Here is an 18,889-nt window from a genome sequence, read left to right on the forward strand (position 1 = left end):
AATGGGTGGTAAGGGGTGGTAAGGGGTGCTGCGGGGGTAAGGGGTGCTGCGGGGGTAATGGGTGGTAAGGGGTGCTGTGGGGGTAAGGGGTGCTGTGGGGGTAAGGGGTGCTGTGGGTGGTCCGGTGGTGGTCCGGTGGTAAGTTTGTTTGTGGCAGCTAGCTAGTAGCTCTTCTGTCCTCCCGCGCGATGCTGTGTGGAGCGTTGCCATGGTAACGCGCGGCAACGCTCCACACAGCATCGCGCGGGAGGACAGGGGAGCTGCTTGCTAGAGCCCTCCCCCTGCCTCCCGACCCGGAAGCAGAGTAGGCACCTGCCGTTTCGGGCAGGCAGGTGCCTACTCTGCAGACAGCCAGCGGCCCCCTCTCTCCCGGCGACCTATGGCCGCGTGCCAGCAGAGCGGGCCCGGCGTGCCACCTGTGGCACGCGTGCCATAGGTTCGCCATCACTGGCCTAGAGGATAAAATATTAATGCAAGATTGGCATAATGCCAATGATGAATGTTCTAGGAAATATATGACTAGCTTAATCAATTACCAGAAGAGATCTTTAAAATTATTGGAGGAAGAAATTAGCAAGGTGGAGATTGATATATCTACACATATAGAACCTAAAGCAGTGGAAAATAATTACAAAATCTTAAAAGATAAAATAAAAGTTGTGGATGAAAAAACCTCAAACACAAAATCCACTAAATTGAAGAGAGATCAAGATGATTACCAAAAGGGAAATCAAAGGAACTGGCCTAGATCTAAAAATGACCATGGGCAGTTTAATAATTACTCTACCCAAAACCCAAAAAAATCTAGATTTCCTGTTTCCCATCCCAATAAGTCTTATGGAAGACGTTTCTCAAACTCCAATTCTAATTTCTATTCAAATTCGTCTTCTGACCAAATCCCACATAACTCTACATATTATTCAAAACCCCGCCTATACACATCAAACAGTAATCCTTCCAAAAAATCTCCCAATCATTCCAGATATTCTAAAGGAAATCAGGAAGTTTATTTTGGCAAGGAGCGAGACCAAAAACTAGATCAAACCCAATATTCAATACATACACAGAACAGGTTTCAAAATCTCAAATCTCCTATAAAGAAAAGACCGCACCTAGAGGTGGAGGAGGAGGACTCTCCACTTCACCTTTCATACAGACAGAACTAAACCATTCGGAGGGTATTTTTAACTTATCAGACATAGTTCTTTCACCACAAGAACTGTCATTACTGAAAAAGGTTTACATTTTGCCCCAGCTTCCAATTGTAATCCTTTTAACCTTTTATTTGGATAATCAAAAATTTCTGAGAAAACGGAACATTAAAAAGATTCTTTAAAGGTAAAGAAATGAATATGGCTAATACTGAACTGAATACAACGAGTTCTACAAATATAATTAATAATGATAATGAGGTTTCTAATGTAGAACCTACGATTATACATACCTCTTTAAAGCCCAAATCTAATTTCTTTCCGTGGGCAGCGAAAAGTAAATTCTTGGAAGTATTTAATGATTTAGTACAAGAGGACCTAAATAAAACTGCGGATAGCAAATTCAGAACCAATCTTACTCGGAAAGAAAAACTAGCATTCAAATCTTTGACAGAGAATCACAATTTGGTTATAAAAGAGGCTGACAAGGGGGGGAGGGGGGTATTGATATTATGAATAAATCCTACTATTTACAAGAAGCCTATAATATCCTTAATGATTCAAACACATACCAAATTTTGGATAAAAATCCATCTTCTGAATTTTTGGTAGAACTAAATACATAATTAACAACAGGTTTGGAAAATAAAATCAATCTAGATTAATTTAAATTCATCTACAATCCTAACTGCAAAGTGGCAGTTTTTTATTTTCTACCGAAAATCCACAAGAATATAAAAAAACCTCCCAGTCGCCCAATTATTAGTGGTATCAATTCTCTGTCTTGCAATTTATCTGAATATGTGGATCTGTTCCTGCAACCATGTGTTCCTTTACATAACACCTTCATTAAAGATACGAAACATATTTTGCAGGATTTACAATGCATATGTTGGAAATCTTCATATATTCTAGCCACTGCAGATATTACAGCCTTATATTCAAATATTCCCCATATAAAAGGTATCTCTTGTATCAAAGATACACGCAAGTTACAACAAGGCTTTTTGATTAGCTGTATACAAATTGTTCTTACTAGGAAATTGTTCTGGTTCAATGGACAGTTCTTTCTTCAGCGGTGTGGCGTCGCCATGGGAACCAAATTCGCCCCCAGTTTTGCCAATTTGTATGTGTCCCATTGGGAACAACAGCATATAAAGTTGGTGGACCACAATGGGGGTGGTTTGGTCCTATGGCGACGCTTCATAGATGATGTACTAATCATCTGGGATGGTACTTCAGAAGATCTTGATTCGTTTTTGAGTCAAGTTAATGATAACGACTATAATTTGAAATTTACTTCCGTATCTAGTAATTCGACCATAAATTTCTTAGATTTAACTATATACATAGAACAAAATCAGTTGAAAACTAAAACATACTTTAAACCCACCGACTGTAACACAGCAATTGAATACTCAAGCACCTATTACCCCCGTGGCTTTCCAATATCCCGAAGAGCCAGTTCACTCGGCTCAGAAGAAACTGCACAGACAATCAGATTTTTTTGGAACAATCCACAATTGTTAAACAAAGATATGCAGATAAGGGCTATAATGTTGAAAACATGTAGAAGGCAGAAATTGAGATACTAAATTTGGATAGATCACTACTTTTGGAAAATAGAAATAAAAGTGAAGAAGACCTTTTAACGGTCCGACAAAAATTGAAAAATAAATTCACATGTGGCAATAAAAATAAATATAAAGATACCAACAATAGATTTGAATTCGCCTTTATAACACAATTTAATTCTCAAGCAAGAAGGGTAGAAAATCTGGTAGTAATCTGTTTTACATGACTATGAATGTCACATCTATGATTGTATTCTTTCAATGGATGTTTGTATATATTGTTCAGTGTGATGCATCGGAGCATGATACATATGCACATCGATATATATTTTTATGCATGCCAAACTATTCCACCAATATTTGGAGTAATATAGCACAGAACATATATTCATATTTTACATGATTTTTATATGGGCATACCTATATTTTTTGGGTATACTTAATTTTTACATGTTTATTATATGGTTTATAATGGGGTTTTATATGTTTTTATTTTAATTTCAATTCTATTTTGTTTTTTATTTTTTTTTATTTTATTTTTTATTCATATTTATATTTCATTTTTTTCATTTTATTTAATTATTTACTCTTTATTCTATTCATTTATTTTATTTTATTTCATACATTGTTTGTTATACATATATACTTTTTGTTATATGTGCCCCAGGCTTTAATTGTACAGTGTATGAATTGCTCCGGTGTTATTACTCTGGCTTCTACCCTTTCCTGTGTATCAGACGTTTAGGCGAGTTTTCGCCCTTTGCTTTTTGTCCCTCTTGGGTTGCGGTCTTTTACGTTTACGCATGCGCGTCTGTCGCGCGCAAATGCGTTTTACAACCCGGAACTGTCTTTTCATATCTCAAACCACTTCGCGCCTTGTTTGTGCGTTCCATGAGTGAAACGCACACTATATAACAAGTGTTCCGGGTTATTGGAGATTACCTACAGTGTATATATACCTACAAGGACGAACCCAGTGACATCCCTGAAGAAGTCCAGCATCTTATCGGACGAAACGTGTTGGATTCTTGTGTATTTTGATTTTATTTGTATTTATTGTTTATTTGGATTTTGCTGCCTCTACACTGCTACCCCTGGATTTCTACTGTGGATGTTTGATAACATCAGCCAGGAGTTCCATGTTTATATGGAGACATGCTTTTTTAATTCTTCTATGTGTAAGTGCAACCAATAAATGTGATTTTGTAATTTTATAACAAACTTCACTATATTCGATTTCCTTTATTTTCATATATCTTACTGGAAGACATACAAGCTCATATTCATTACATTACCCCTGAAAGGGTGAAAAGCCTGATTTCACGTTCGTTTGTGAGTGTATCTAATATTTCACTTACTATTATCTTATCTCATACTATTTTACACTATGTTAGTTGTCTGATTTTTTCCATACAGACCATATTCACGGATATTCCACCTGAATTCAGGTTGTCTTATTTTATTCATATTTAACGTATTCTGGGTGTTTTCCACTTTTTTTTGTTTGGTTATATTGTGAACAAATCTAGCACATGTATAACCCAAAAGACTGACCGGATTATTCACCAAAGTGCAAATTGAAAGTGAATTTTTAACTTAAAGGACCACTCTAGGCACCCAGACCACTTCAGCTTAATGAAGTGGTCTGGGTGCCAGGTCCAGCTAGGGTTAACTAATTGTTTTATAAACATAGCAGTTCCAGAGAAACTGCTATGTTTATCAATTAGTTAAGCCTTCCCCCTAATCCTCTAGTGGCTGTCTCACTGACAGCCGCTAGAGGCGCTTGCGTGATTCTCACTGTGAAAATCACAGTGAGAGCACGCAAGCGTCCATAGGAAAGCATTATGAATGCTTTCCTATGTGACCGGCTGAATGCGTGCGCAGCTCGTGCCGTGCGTGCGCATTCAGCCGACGGGGAGGAACGGAGGCGGAGAGGAGGAGGAGAGCTCCCCGCCCAGCGCTGGAAAAAGGCAAGTTTTTACCCCTTTCCCCTTTCCAGAGCCCGGCGGGAGTGGGTCCCTGAGGGTGGGGGCGCCCTCAGGGTACTCTAGTGCCAGGAAAACGAGTATGCTTTCCTGGCACTAGAGTGGTCCTTTAAGGTCAAAATAGCCAAACTTGAAAAAAATCTTAAAGTAAACTATGACTTCAACTCGGCTACTCCGCTACCTTTGAAATTCAATATATCCTGTGAAAGGTGGCTGTGTCAAATGTTCATGTGTGGAAATTTCAGATATGTGGTAGCAACATTTTATTATTATTTTTCTTACAATGCACAAATGTCCGCTTAAAATAATTGTTTAATTTCAGTGAGTTAAAATACAGATTGAAATTGAAATATGCCCTATGAAATTCACTGTCTCTTTATACGTTTGCAAGCCATCATACTTTATTTTCTGTTATGTAACGTATTGCAGTACGTTAGGCAGATTTGTTTGTTGATATTTTTGCATATAGAGTGTGGTTCCAGCACAGAACCAATACATTTGTTTGTTTCTTTTTCAGTTTCCAGTTGTTATCACAAGATGTAGCAATGTTTATGGACCTCATCAATACCCAGAAAAGGTTAGTGACACATACAGGTGCTCAAACGTTAGGGCTGACTTCCTAAATAATTCACTAAATCAGAAATGTTGTTTTCCAAGGTGTCCCAAGGCAAAAACAGTGTCTAGGTTGTATATATGTACAGCGCTGCGGCATATACTGGGCCCTTGTTCAGCAGAAATATTTGCATGTCAGGGTCGGATCCAGAACCTAAACTCTGGAGGGGCTCTGGTAGATTATTTAACCCCTTAAGGACACATGACATGTCATGATTCCCTTTTATTCCAGAAATGTGGTCCTTAAGGGGTTAAAGAAACAATCCAGGTACAATAACTACTACAGCACGCTGGGTAAGTAGTCAAAGTGTTTAAGAACAGTTTGACAACTTACCTGGGGTCTGCCGGGATTGAGGCTTTAGTAGGGGAAAAGAGCAGTGGTGCAATGAATGAATGTGTGTATGTGAGGGGTGCAGTGTGCGTGAAGCTAGATTTCACTCTTGCAAGATTCGGAGCGTTGCCATGGTAACCGTGGCAACGTTCCAAGCTCGCGAGAGGAGAACCTGGCAGAGCTCCCCATGTCCTCTCCCTGCCCTGTCGAATGCAGCATTACAGTACTAGCGGGCCGGTGAAGGAGATCTCTCATCCGGTCCTGCAGAGCCGGCAGGGGAGAGTAAGGCATGGTTCCCTGTGCTATGATCATAGCAACATATTTTGCAGCTCTCCTGTGTTCCCACAGTTTGGGAACCGCTGGGTTAGACTAACCCTTGTTGTGCCCCACCTATCTTACAAGAAACGAAAAAACACAAACTCACTTTCCTATGGTAAAATCCGAACGTGAGCGCAGCCATTGCCGAGCATGCGCGTTAGGTCTCTCCCGCCAGCTGGAAAGGAGGGTGGGCGGAGCCTGACCCAGCGCAGAGGGACATTGGTGCTGGATTCAGGTTAAGTGGCTTAGCCCTGCTGGAGGGGGGACGCGAGGGAGGGGACACTGCAGCAGCCTATAGTGCCAAGAAAACAGGTTTGTTTTCCTGGCACTATAGAATCACTTAAACTGTTTAATTAAGTTACATATAAAACAGATTGTGCAATAAAGGAACATAGAATATCAAGGTTTCTTTACATGAAGTGTTTTGGAACGCTGTGCAAGTCACATGCAGTGTTATAAGGACTGTATCAACAAGTTGTTTTGGTGCTTACAGTATCCCTTTAAGTGGGCAGTCTTAACCATGGATATCCACTGCAAAGGTCCCTCACTCATTGGAATTTGCCTTTCTTAAGATTTAAGAGTGATCGTGTCTATATAAATTATGTCTTTGGCCCCATAGAACATTTTCTACAAACACTCTTGGTTCCAACATGTGTATATTTGGAGAAAGTGGACAAGTGGCACTTAGCACCACAATACTTGAAATTTGTTATTTAGTATGTTTTCCACAAGACATGAGTACCCTGAGCCTAGATTACATGTTGTCACATGACATGACATTGCACCGTGAGTTGGGAAGAAGGGGCAGATGAATTTCGCTGTTATGGCAGTATGGGCTAATGGTGACTACATGTTTTTTACTTGATGTTGGTATAACACTTGTTAGACCACATGTATAGAATTTGTGTGAATGGTATGTTCGACCATAAATATGTGATCCCAACTCACAGTAATGCACCTGCATGCATGGCCATTGAATAATGCACAGTGAAAAATAAATATATTATCACTTTAGATACGACTGGTAGGTGAACACCATTTGGAACAATTTTGTTGTCTTAGGAATTGTAAAAAAATTGTATTATCTACATTTCTTTTTTACTTTGAAAAATTCTCTTTATAAGATTATTATAATATTCTCGTAGACATTGTAAACAAACTTATGACTTGTATTTTCTTTTTCTTTTAGGTCATACCCAAATTTATTTCTTTATTACAACACAACAGAAAATGGTGAATATTATTATTACTATTATTATTTTATTGTGTTTTTGCAGTGCAGAAGAATAGTACAAACAAGCTTGTGGTGCCCCAACAGCAATCCTCAAGCTCATGATCACACAAAACATTTGGAGTCATAGACAAGACACGCACAATTATTATTATTTTTTATTTTTTATTTTTTTATAAAAAAGACAATATATGCTAGCTATGCTTTCCTGGCTGGTCGACACAAGCTAAATCAGAATATGGCAGTGGTTGCAATATGCTATGATTAAGAAAACGTGCAAAATTTTGCATGAAACCAGCCATACGTAAAGGTGAAGAAGTAGAAGTGTGCCAAGCCAGGGTTACATGAGTTTGCCACTGAGGGTTACCACTGACATTAACATGGTACAGGACTGATAGAGGTATGCTTAAATAATATGCCCAGGGGGTAAAGGAAACACAGGGACTGAAAGGGTCTGATAAGGTTTCAGTTGCACACTCCCTTAGTTAGCAGGTAAGCTGCAGTGTTGCTCAGAGCAGATGAGGAAGATTTAACTAAACCTGAGATATAAATCAAATAAAACCTGGGTGCAGCATGAATTAAGTGATATGGGCATGTGAGTAGATGCTTGCTTTGCCAAGCTGGCCCTGTATGGAAAGTCCAGCGTCAGACTACACCAAGACATGAGAACACGTGGAGGCAGCTCGGAGGTAGTCCAGGGCAGGGGTGAAGTGTGTAAACCCTCTAGCCCTGGGCTATGTTGAGGGCCTGCATCGCTTTACCACGGACTCGGGGTCTCGCTGTAGCATCCAAGTCCTTCCTTACTGGGATGTGGCAGAAGCTTCTGATGGTCGGTCGCCGCTTGTGGCATAGGGTCCTCTGCGGGTGATGCGTCGGGAGGGGGTCCCTGATGGCTCTCTGCCCAGGCGGCGTAGTGTGGGAGATTTAGGAGCTTGGGAGGAAGTTGTGCCCGGAGGGGGCTCAAGCACCCTGTTAACTGCTCTCCTCCATCCACTCTCCTGGCTCCCAGCTGCTGCTGTGGCTTCCGCATCTAGTTGCGTCCAGAAACTTTTATCCAGGCGCATCAGAATGCGGTCTGGCACCCATCTGGCACTGCAGGCTGTTTGCGACCATCAGAGAAAGTAGGTGCGTCCGCCATTTTCAGGAAGTTTAGCTTGAGCCCTGTACAGTTTCAGCTGCCTGTGGGTCAGCAAGGTGACTGGAGTTGATCAGTGGGGACCGGGATAACCCCAGCCGGTCCAGTGAGGGGGGATGGGGATTCACATGAGTCAACGTTTCCGCTCAGGAACCAAGAGAGCTGCCACCTCTCTGTGGTTCAGCCTCATGTAGGCCTCGAGAAGGGTATTGCAAGGTACCGCTGGGTACAGCCGCATCTCACGGCTAGAGTAATGAAGACTGCGGTCAAAAAGTGCGGGTAGCTAGGGTATACACCCTGATATTTGTTGCCAGACGTGGGAGCTCTTGCTACACAGATCTGGTGTGCTTAGCAGTCAAACTCCATCCCCTTTTGCTTTTTGGGGAATTATTATTATTTATTTTTTTATATATATATTTTGGTTTTAGTGCTTGGGGGGAAAAAAGCACAGACTTTCTAGTTATTAAACTTTGTTTAGGGTCATTCAAGTGGTACAATAGTTATAATGTTGGTTGGTTGCTTGACCATTTTTAAATCTCCTTATAGATTTTCTTTTATGGATTTTTTTAATAAAATTTTTAATTATTTTTATATATATATATATATATATATATATATATATATATATATATATATATATATATATATTTTCAGTAATTACCTCTATGTATTGTTAATGTAAACCCACCACTTTTTTTTATTTTAAGTTGACTTGGTTTAACAACTGAGGCCAACTTTGTGTCATCGCACACAACAAATTTTGGTTATACAAATGTTCATACAAGCTGCAATACCTCTGCTCAGGAAGCTCCTTGGATCAAACTCTGATTTCTACAGCACATTACATACACATTTTTCACATTATTGTTCTTTTGACTTAAGTCCTAATGTAATGCTGTAAACATCTGTGCACCATGACACAAAGAGAGCAACCTTGGTTAAATCTTATTAAAATAAAAAGTGGTGGTTTTGCAAGACCAATACATAGAGGTCACCACTGAAAAAAATTTGGAAAATTAAAATGGTCAAGGAGTCTGTGCTTTACCACTTGATAGGGATTAACCCTTTAGTAATTTTGTCTGGAACTTGCTGTTATTTGGAGTTAATTATTTACTAATGCTCTGTCACAAAAACAAGAATGAATGATTATCTGCTGATGCCAACTAGCCTTATTATTTCTTTAATCCATGTGGACTTTAGATTTTTTGCTAAATTTGTTTTATTTTATTACTCTTCAGTGACTGTCCATGAAAATTGACATTTCACAACAGTGAAATCAAATACAAGCCATGATAAAGTACATATTAACAGAACTATTGTAAACAGAGCATGGTCACAGGATAAGCATACATACAGTTCTATTATTGCATAAGAAAGCTTATGGTAATCAAAGTAACGGGTACAAGAAAAAGGTGGGAAACATATGCAATTGTATTTCTTGTAGTCCTGCTAAGCAAATAAGAAAGACACATTGTAAAAGGTACTATGGATCCAACCGTCCAAACATTAAATTTTTTTTTTTTAAAAGGACACTATAGATACCAGAACAACTACAGCTTTAAGGGACATTATGGTTACTAAAACAACGTTGGCTTAATGAAGCAGTTTTGGTGTATAGAGCATGCCTCTGCAATCTCACTGCTCAATTCTCTCCCATTTAGGAGGTAAATCAAATTGTTTATGAACCCTAGTCACACCTCCCTGCATGTGACTTGCACAGCCTTCCTAAACACTTCCTGTAAAGAGTCACCTAAAGTTTATCCTTCCTTTATTGCAAATTATGTTTACTTTAGATTTTCTTATCTTCTGCTGTGTTAATAGCTTGCTAGACTCAGCAGTAGCCTCCTGTATGTACCGTATATACTCGAGTATAAGACGAGTTTTTCAGCACATTTTTTGTGCTGAAAAACCCCCACTCGTCTTATACTCGAGTCAATTGTCTGTATTATGGCAATTTACATTGCCATAATACAGACAAAGACCGGGGGCTGGCAGGAAGCTGTTACTTACCTTCACAGCAGCTCCTGTCAGCTCCCTTCTCTCTCCTCCGGTCCGTGCAGCTCCCAGGTCAGCTCCCTCTGCAAGTCTCGCGAGAGCCGCGGGGTCCCGTGGCAACGCTCCGCGCGCCCGTGAGACTTGCAGAGGGAGCTGATCTGGGAGCTGCACGGACCGGAGGAGAGAGAAGGGAGCTGACAGGAGCTGCTGTGAAGGTAAGTAACAGCTTCCTGCCAGTCCCCCTCCTACAGCCCATCCACTGGACCACCAGGGAGTGAGAGCCCCCCTCCCTGGCCAGCTAACAAGCAGGGAGGGGGGACGAAAAAAAAAAAACAATAAAAAAATTATAATAAAATAAATAATAATATAAGAAAAAAAAATGTTAAAAGAATAATAATTAAATAATAATAAAAAATGCCCACCCCCCACCAATGCTCTGCATCACACACACACACACACACACACACACACACTGCACTCATACACGCACTCATACACGCACACACTGCACTCATACACGCACACACTGCACTCATATTCACACACACACTGCATTCATTATATACACACACTGTAAATAAATATTCAATTAATACAATTTTTTTAGGATCTAATTTTATTTAGAAATTTACCAGTAGCTGCTGCATTTCCCACCCTAGTCTTATACTCGAGTCAATAAGTTTTCCCAGTTTTTTGGGGTAAAATTAGGGGCCTCCGCTTATATTCGGGTCGGCTTATACTCGAGTATATACGGTAATTACATTTCAATTTACAGAGCAGGAGATAAAATCTTTTAAGGAAAGTTACATCTGATCGAAAGTGAAACTAGTTTTTTTTCATGCAGGTTGTGTCAATCATAGTCAGGGGAGGTGTGGCAAGGGCTGCATAAACAGAAACAACGTGCTTTAACCCATAAATGACAGTGAATTGAGCAGTGATCCATACACTAAAACTAAAACTGCATTATTTTGGTGTCTATAGTGTTCCTTTAATGTTTTTGTTCTGGTGAGTATAGTCAGTCCCTGCAGGTTTTCAAGTGAATCCCTAATTCGGTCTCCCATTGGTTGGTATAAAGTGGTGTATAATATAACGCAGTGTGAAGCTAAATTATTTTAATGTAATTAAAGTGGAAAAGAAGTTGACTTAACATTACATAACATTTGTCTGTAACTTGCATAAGAATTGAACTGAATCATGATCCAAAAGAAGCAAACCTTTAGGCAGAGCTGTTAAATCCAAACCCCAGATAAGTAATTTAAACACTGTTGTTACTACATCATATCAAATAAGGTTGATGTATCTCTCAGGTCTCTCTTTGTGTTATGTGAGGACTTGGATTGAATCAATGTTCAGAGACTGATTGGTGAGAGTGCTCCTATCTTAGCCTTTCTTAGACTTGATGGATACCTTCGCTAATTGAGTTATTAAGTGGTACAGCTAAAAAGGAGTTGCATTCACTCCTCTGTGAGATTGGAGTTCTTCGACTGAGATCCTGAAGTACTTGGATATGGAGCCTCCGTCTTTCCATCATGTGGTATTCAACACTTAATATGCTGTTTCCCCTTAATCAAATAAACATTCTTGATCTCGAAAAGTGATAAACTACAGTAATAAATAAAAAGGCACTGTATGGTCAATATATTTCATATATTACAGACTGCTTATTTCACATCGCATGAATGAGCGTGCAAAGTAGGCTTAAGTGTCCATACTGTAACAGAAATTAACATAGGTCAATGCTGGTGTCATTCCTAAAACAACTCATGTGTCTGGGTTGGTAATGTACAGAAAATCACTGGATAATGGCAAATCTAAATTAGAAAGAGGTCATAGATGAAAAATATTCTGCAGAATGATTTCTGTTACCATTAATAATGCAATGTTTTCTGCATTTTAAGCTGTATCCATGGCACTGGACGCCAGATACGAAATTTCCTCTATGCTACAGATGTTGTAGAAGCATTACTAACCGTTTTAGAAACTGGGAAAATTGGAGAAATCTACAACATTGGTACAAATTTTGAAATATCCGTAACCCAACTTGCTAGGGAGCTGATCGAATTGGTAAGTCACAGTAAATTCATTACTCAGATTAATACATGTTGTGCCATTATAGCATTCTTAATGATTATTGCAAATGTGTAGTTTAAAACCTAGATTCTTAAATTGATTGACTCATCTGGTTCCATATAAGAAGATTTTATACATTTTGTATAAAAAGATTAATAAGATATGACCAGTTCTGATTCTCCTAACAACTCACGTTAAAGCCTATATGAATACTGAATACTGTGGACTTATCATCTTTATGTTAAGTATACTGTTTGTATGATCCTTTTTTTTTTTTTTTTTTTGTGTTCAGTAGATAATATTTTTTTAAATATTTTAAAATGAAGACTTTCCTTAGTTTTCTCTTATTTACAAGTGTCTGTTGGTGGGAGTGTGAAATATTTGATTCTTAAACCTCTAATGGTCAATTATATTTTTGTGTGGTCAGTCTAAATTGTAACCTGATATAAAGTAATTAAGAAATCTGATTTAATATTTCAAATAGTTTAAAGGACCACTATAGTGCCAGGAAAACACTCGTTTTCCTGGCACTATAGTGCCCTGAGGGTGCCCCCACCCTCAGGGTCCCCCTCCCGCCGGGCTCTGGAGAGAGGAAGGGGTTAAAATCTTACCTTTCTCCAGCGCCTTTACTCCTCCTTCCTAGCGACGTCATCGGCTGAATGCGCATGAGCCGCGCGCGCATTCAGCCAGTTCATAGGAAAGCATTTACAATGCTTTCCTATGGACGCTGGCGTCTTCTCACTGTGATTTTCACAGTGAGAAGCACGCAAGCGCCTCTACCGGCTGTCAATGAGACGGCCACTAGAGGCTCTAGGGGCTGGATTAACCCTCAGTGTAAACATAGCAGTTTCTGCTATGTTTATAAAAAAAGGGGTTAATCCTAAATGGACCAGGCACCCAGACCACTTCATTAAGCTGAAGTGGTCTGGGTGCCTATAGTGGTCCTTTAAATATTCCTCTCTATCACCACATATCCAGCTAGTGAAAACTGGCTTATTTTGGTTAAACTAAACATTCATTCAGTTTGTCTGTTTTTTCTTTGAGCTCATTTTAGGCATTTCCGTGTAAATCACAGAGCTCCACATTAATACCTCTTGAGTTGAGTATTTAAACTATACAATGTGTACAAATTAGTTTGTGCAAACAAAATAGCTAATCTAATTAGCTATTTAAGTTACATAACTGATAAAAAAAAAAAAATCAGGTCAAAATGTTCACACTTCCAGTGCAGGCCTTAAAATGTCCTTTTCTAATATTTGCAATTTTTGTAAGGTGTGCTGTATATGTTGTTGGAGACACAGGGTAACATGATCACTTATATAAAGTACTTTGCAAGCATGATGTATATAAGACATTGAGAATAAATGAATTTTAACAATTTAATTCAATGGTTCTTGCATATATTTCTTGTACACAGATCAAAAATACAACATCGGAAACAGAAACAAAGGACTGGATGGAATATGTAAATGACAGGTAATTTCAATATGGGGGAAAAAATTATAAAGTCATTTATTGGAATTAAAAATGCAATGTATATTACAGGACTCTCTTCTTTCTCTCTTGCGGTTTAAGTATATCATTGTGTATGTGGGCTGAAAAATCATATGTCTGAAACGATCTCACTTTGTAAATGCAGCTATTGTAAATACTTGCTAGGGGCATCATGCTTTCAATGTGAGCATATTTCTTGAAAAGCTTCACAAGGGCCAGAGTGGTTACATTTTTTTTTTTTTTTTAAACCAGGGATTCATATTATGAACCTTGTTAACCTTATTAATTAAGTGACTCGTTATTTAATTTTAAGATGAAAGCACCCTCACCCACGGTTTGTCTGTGTGCATATAATATGATTTTAATGGTAATGCACATGCAATTATTCCCCATAAAGAATAGGTAATAGTGCATAAATCATCTCCATGCAGTTTAAGGGCTCTAATCTTAGGCAAGCTGGGACATACAAACCCTGAATTCAGAATTTTTAAACGAAAGTATATCTTTTCTAAAAATGGAAACCCCCTCGTATGTATTTATGGTGCATTTGATAGTATTAATCCAGACATTTTATGACCAGTCTCTGCCAAATTTGAGGTAATATATATCCACACATACAGACACAGCATTGTATTTTGCTGTGAACTTTGTAAGCTTGTTCTACTGTAATAAAATACCCAAATGTGTATTCTATTGATCCCCTGGTTCAAAAATACCCCTTATGTTTGTCTTTCACCATTCTGGTAAAATTACAAGGCCACATTTAGGATATAGTTAATTCTGTTTTCAAGTATCCTATATTACAGGCAGCAAAATAAACTAGGTTAGAGGAAGGGTGTTCAGTCGGGGTTAACCCCCAATTGAATGCAAAATAGTCCAAAGATGCACACAGATTACCAACTCATTAGATACTACAAAATAACATTTACTTTGTCAAAAAAAATAAAAAAAAAATACATATGTGAAATACCTTAAAGCGGCACTGTCATGCCGAACTTACCTTTCCTCAATCTCTTCCTCTTCTCCCCCTCTCTCAGGATCTGTTATTCTTTTCTTCCTGTCTTCTTTAGTTTTCTTTAAAACCATAAGACAAAGTAGGGACTCTTTGTCTTATAGGATTCCCCCGCTTGACCAGCTCTGACCAGCGGAGGAGCAAAGTGTGCTTCATTTCCGCTGGTCAGAGCAATTTTCCCATGATCCCTAGCTTTCCTCCCTGTTCCCACAATGCTTCCTGTCAGTATTGCCAAACGTCCTGTCACTTAGACAGAACGCCGGCAAAACTGCCGAATTGCATCCTAACAGAATTCTCCATTGGTGTTAGGATGCAATTCGGTACTTTGTTTGTATCGGAATTTCATTCTAATGAATGAAACTCCGATCCTATTCATTGCCGCGGCTGCATCTTGCAGCCGCTTAGTAGATAACTCCCTAATTCCCACGGTATCAGGGAGCTATCTACTAAAAGGCTAAAATACCTGAATTGGTCTTTCAGCCAACTTTACTAATACTAAGTAAAGATTACTTAGTATTAGTAAATAATATGCCCCTACTCGCTATACCGCGAGTAGGGGCATGTCTAGTAAGCAGTGAGCAGCCTGTGGCTGCTCACTGTAAAAAACAAAAAACAAACAAAAAAAGTTCAATTTTCCCACGATGTGTAAAATGACACAGAGCACTGTGATTGGATGGCTTGAAATCCATCCAATCACACTGCTCTGTGTCATTTTACAAGCGTGGGAAAGTTCTTTGGAATTTTCCCACGCTTGTAAAATGACACAGAGCACTGTGATTGGATGGCTTGAAATCCATCCAATCACACTGCTCTGTGTCATTTTACAAGCGTGGGAAAGTTCTTTTGAATTTTCCCACGCTGTGTAAAATGACACAGAGCACTCTGATTGGCTTAAACCAACCAATCATTGTGTTCTAAGCCTAATTGCAGGGCGGGGCAAGGCTTTATAAGCCTTGACCCGCCCTGCGGAGCTCAGTACGCGGCGTGCCCTCCATGGGTGAAGATGGATTAATTTTTGTTTGCGCTCGTTTTTTTTTTTTTTTTTTTTTTTAAAGTGCGACGGGTTTATGGATTTTTATTTGGCCTTTTGGGGGGCTGAAGTAAGAAGAATTTAGAAAAAAGAAGACGTCAAATGGTAAGTTTAATTTTTTTTTTTTTTACAGGTTAGTTATTTTATTCCCCCCTCACTATTTTTAGGGTGAGGGGGGTAGGTAGGGGATAGAATGTTTTGGGTGGGGGGTGACTAGGGGCTTGGGACCCCTAGTCACCTTGATGGGGGGGGTCATTTAGGGCCCCCACCCACCGCGCAGGGGTGGGGGCCAGGGGGGGGAGGACAGTAGGTCCCCCCCCTTATTGTTTTATTAGGGCCCCCACCCACCGCGCAGGGGTGGGGGCCAGGGGGGGAGGACAGTAGGTCCCCCCCCTTATTGTTTTATTAGGGCCCCCACCCACCGCGCAGGGGTGGGGGCCGGGGGGGAGGACAATAGGTCCCCCACCCTTATTGTTTTATTAGGGCCCCCACCCACCGCGCAGGGGTGGGGGCCAGGGGGGGAGGACAATAGGTCCCCCCCCCTTATTGTTTTATTAGGGCCCCCACCCACCGCTCAGGGGTGGGGGCCGGGGGGGAGGACAGAAGGTCCCCCCCCCTTATTGTTTTATTAGGGCCCCCACCCACCGCGCAGGGGTGGGGGCCGGGGGGGGGACAGTAGGTCCCCCACTTATTACCATTTTTTTTTTTTTTTACAGTGAGCAGCCACAGGCTGCTCACTGTTTAGTGGACATGCCCCTACTCGCGGTATAGCGAGTAGGGGTATTGGGGAGATTTTAATCTCCCTTGTGCTATTATGGGGGTCATATTGACCCCCATAGAGTGAGGGGGGGACATGGGGGGCTTAGGAAGTGGCGAGGAGCACTGCTCCCTGCCGCTTCTATAGTTACATATTACAAGGAGGGAGCTGCACGCCGGTAGCTCCCTCCTTGTAATAAACTGAACGAACAAACTAACACTGATACACAGTGTTAGTTTGTTCATCTGATTTTTTCTATTCATTCATTCGTCTGTCTGATGAATGAATGAATAGATGAAATTCCCGTTCGCATGTCCAGGTGTTTCACTGGGCATGTGCGGGAATCTCACAGTCTGTGTAGTGTGGGTAGATGACGTGTCCCACAGGGACTTCACCTACCCACACAAAGATGGCGGCGCCCTGAATAAAGATCGGGGCAGAAGATAAAGAATTAAAAAGAGGTAATGTGGGGGGCTTAGGGGCATTTGGGGGTGACTAGGGGGTCGATTGGATGTAGTGGAGGCGGGAGGGGGGTTAAAAAAAAACGGGATTCGGCATGACCGTGCCGCTTTAATTCATGAATAAACCATTGCAACAGCTTCCAAAGGAGCCAAGTGTGCTTCAAATTAGAAAGGATGAGTTGAAATGTGTAAAAAAAGAAGAAAAAAAAAAGAGGGATCTGCCTATAGACTCCGTATTGACCCATTATATATGTACGTATATTGCTGTATTTAAAATATTAAGAGGACTAAGGCACTAGTAATCGCACAGAAGAGGGAGATGTTGAATAAATGGTTAGTGTCCTTTTAAGTTGGAAATCAAAACATATGACCCAAGAAGGCTGTACTGAGCACTAACTATGCAGAAGTATATGCAAAAGAATACAAAAACTTACAGGAAATTGTCAACTAACTACATTGACAAGATAAAGTATTCAAAAGAAAATAATAAAATATACAGCTCTAGTGTAAATAATAAGCTACTACTGATAATCAGTATGTACCATAAAACTACATTGCAAAATGTAACTTGGTCAAAAAGGAGGCAGTACAAACTATATGTATGTATTGACACAAACTAGCTGATAACCCTGCAAATAAAGCTTTTCTGAAAAATTCACAAATGGTTACAAAAAAAGCACAATTTTCGTTATAATTCATTGGGCTACAGCCCTATCCCTTGTGCAACACCAATTATTTCCATATGGCCATAGCACATAGCACAGGCTTGAGGGTGCAAATATGGACTTTCACAAAGAGATGATTTCTCTTAACATCTTCATTTTCATAAATGTGTACACGCTCGCGCTTGCTAAGTGAAATATTTGAATAGGATCTTAAATAAAAAAATTGATAATGGTCCAATTGCTGTAGGACAGAACTTTTGGTTTGGTGTGTTTACCTATAAGATATAAAACTTGAGAGCATATTTGATTGATCTCACCAAACTATAATTTTGTGAGAAATAATTAATCAATACACAGTGAACATAAAAGAGGAGACATTGACAGCAGAAGAAATAAAACAAATACAAGTACATACCTATATACTGGTTAGCTTAACATTCCTGTAAGGATTTATATATTTAACTCTTTCCTCTGCTCAGTACACTGCTATGAATTCTGAACTGAACTTCTACTCTAGTTCTGTTTTTATAATATCATATACTGAGTATAAGGAAAACAGAGGGCTATCCTTAAAATAAATTAAATAAAAAATGTGGTCAGTGTGTCATTTTATTGAATGGTTTTGTATTTCAATACATTTTCAATATAGCTTTTATGCTTTATGACCTTCTCTTTTGTTTTAGGCCAGTCAATGATCTACGATACCCAATGAAATCAGAAAAAATTCATAATTTAGGATGGAGACCAAAAGTTCATTGGAAAGATGGCATCAAGAAAACAAGTATGTCAAATTACTTTCAGTAGTCCATAGTGTCACTTTTACAATTTTTTTTTATTTTTTTTTAATTTATGGGTACAATAATTCAGATTTTAAATTCAAGAGACCTGTAATAAAGTCCATATTTAAAGCTGTTCATAAAGAACACAGCATTTTAATGTTTACTTAAATTCAAACCATTGTCTGGAAATCTATTCATTCACAGGACTATACACAGGAGAAGGTCAAGCACTTAGACTAAATCTTTTTTTCTTCCTGTCTAAGGCAAAGGACAGGTTTTTACAGTAAGA

At 39.5% G+C, this 18,889-nt stretch overlaps 1 protein-coding gene across 1 annotated transcript in view; it reads left to right on the forward strand.

The window, feature by feature from the left end:
* Positions 1–18,889, forward strand: part of TGDS (TDP-glucose 4,6-dehydratase) — a 55,873-nt gene that overhangs the window by 35,753 nt on the left and 1,231 nt on the right. The window contains exons 7-11 of the mRNA XM_063425775.1: positions 5,228–5,287; positions 7,161–7,204; positions 12,231–12,396; positions 13,820–13,878; positions 18,505–18,602. Of these exons, the coding sequence (XP_063281845.1) occupies positions 5,228–5,287; positions 7,161–7,204; positions 12,231–12,396; positions 13,820–13,878; positions 18,505–18,602 (427 nt within the window). The remainder of the gene's footprint in view (positions 1–5,227; positions 5,288–7,160; positions 7,205–12,230; positions 12,397–13,819; positions 13,879–18,504; positions 18,603–18,889) is intronic.

The sequence above is a fragment of the Pelobates fuscus genome, chromosome 1 (genome assembly GCF_036172605.1).
Source record: "Pelobates fuscus isolate aPelFus1 chromosome 1, aPelFus1.pri, whole genome shotgun sequence".
Taxonomy (NCBI): Eukaryota; Metazoa; Chordata; class Amphibia; order Anura; family Pelobatidae; genus Pelobates; species Pelobates fuscus.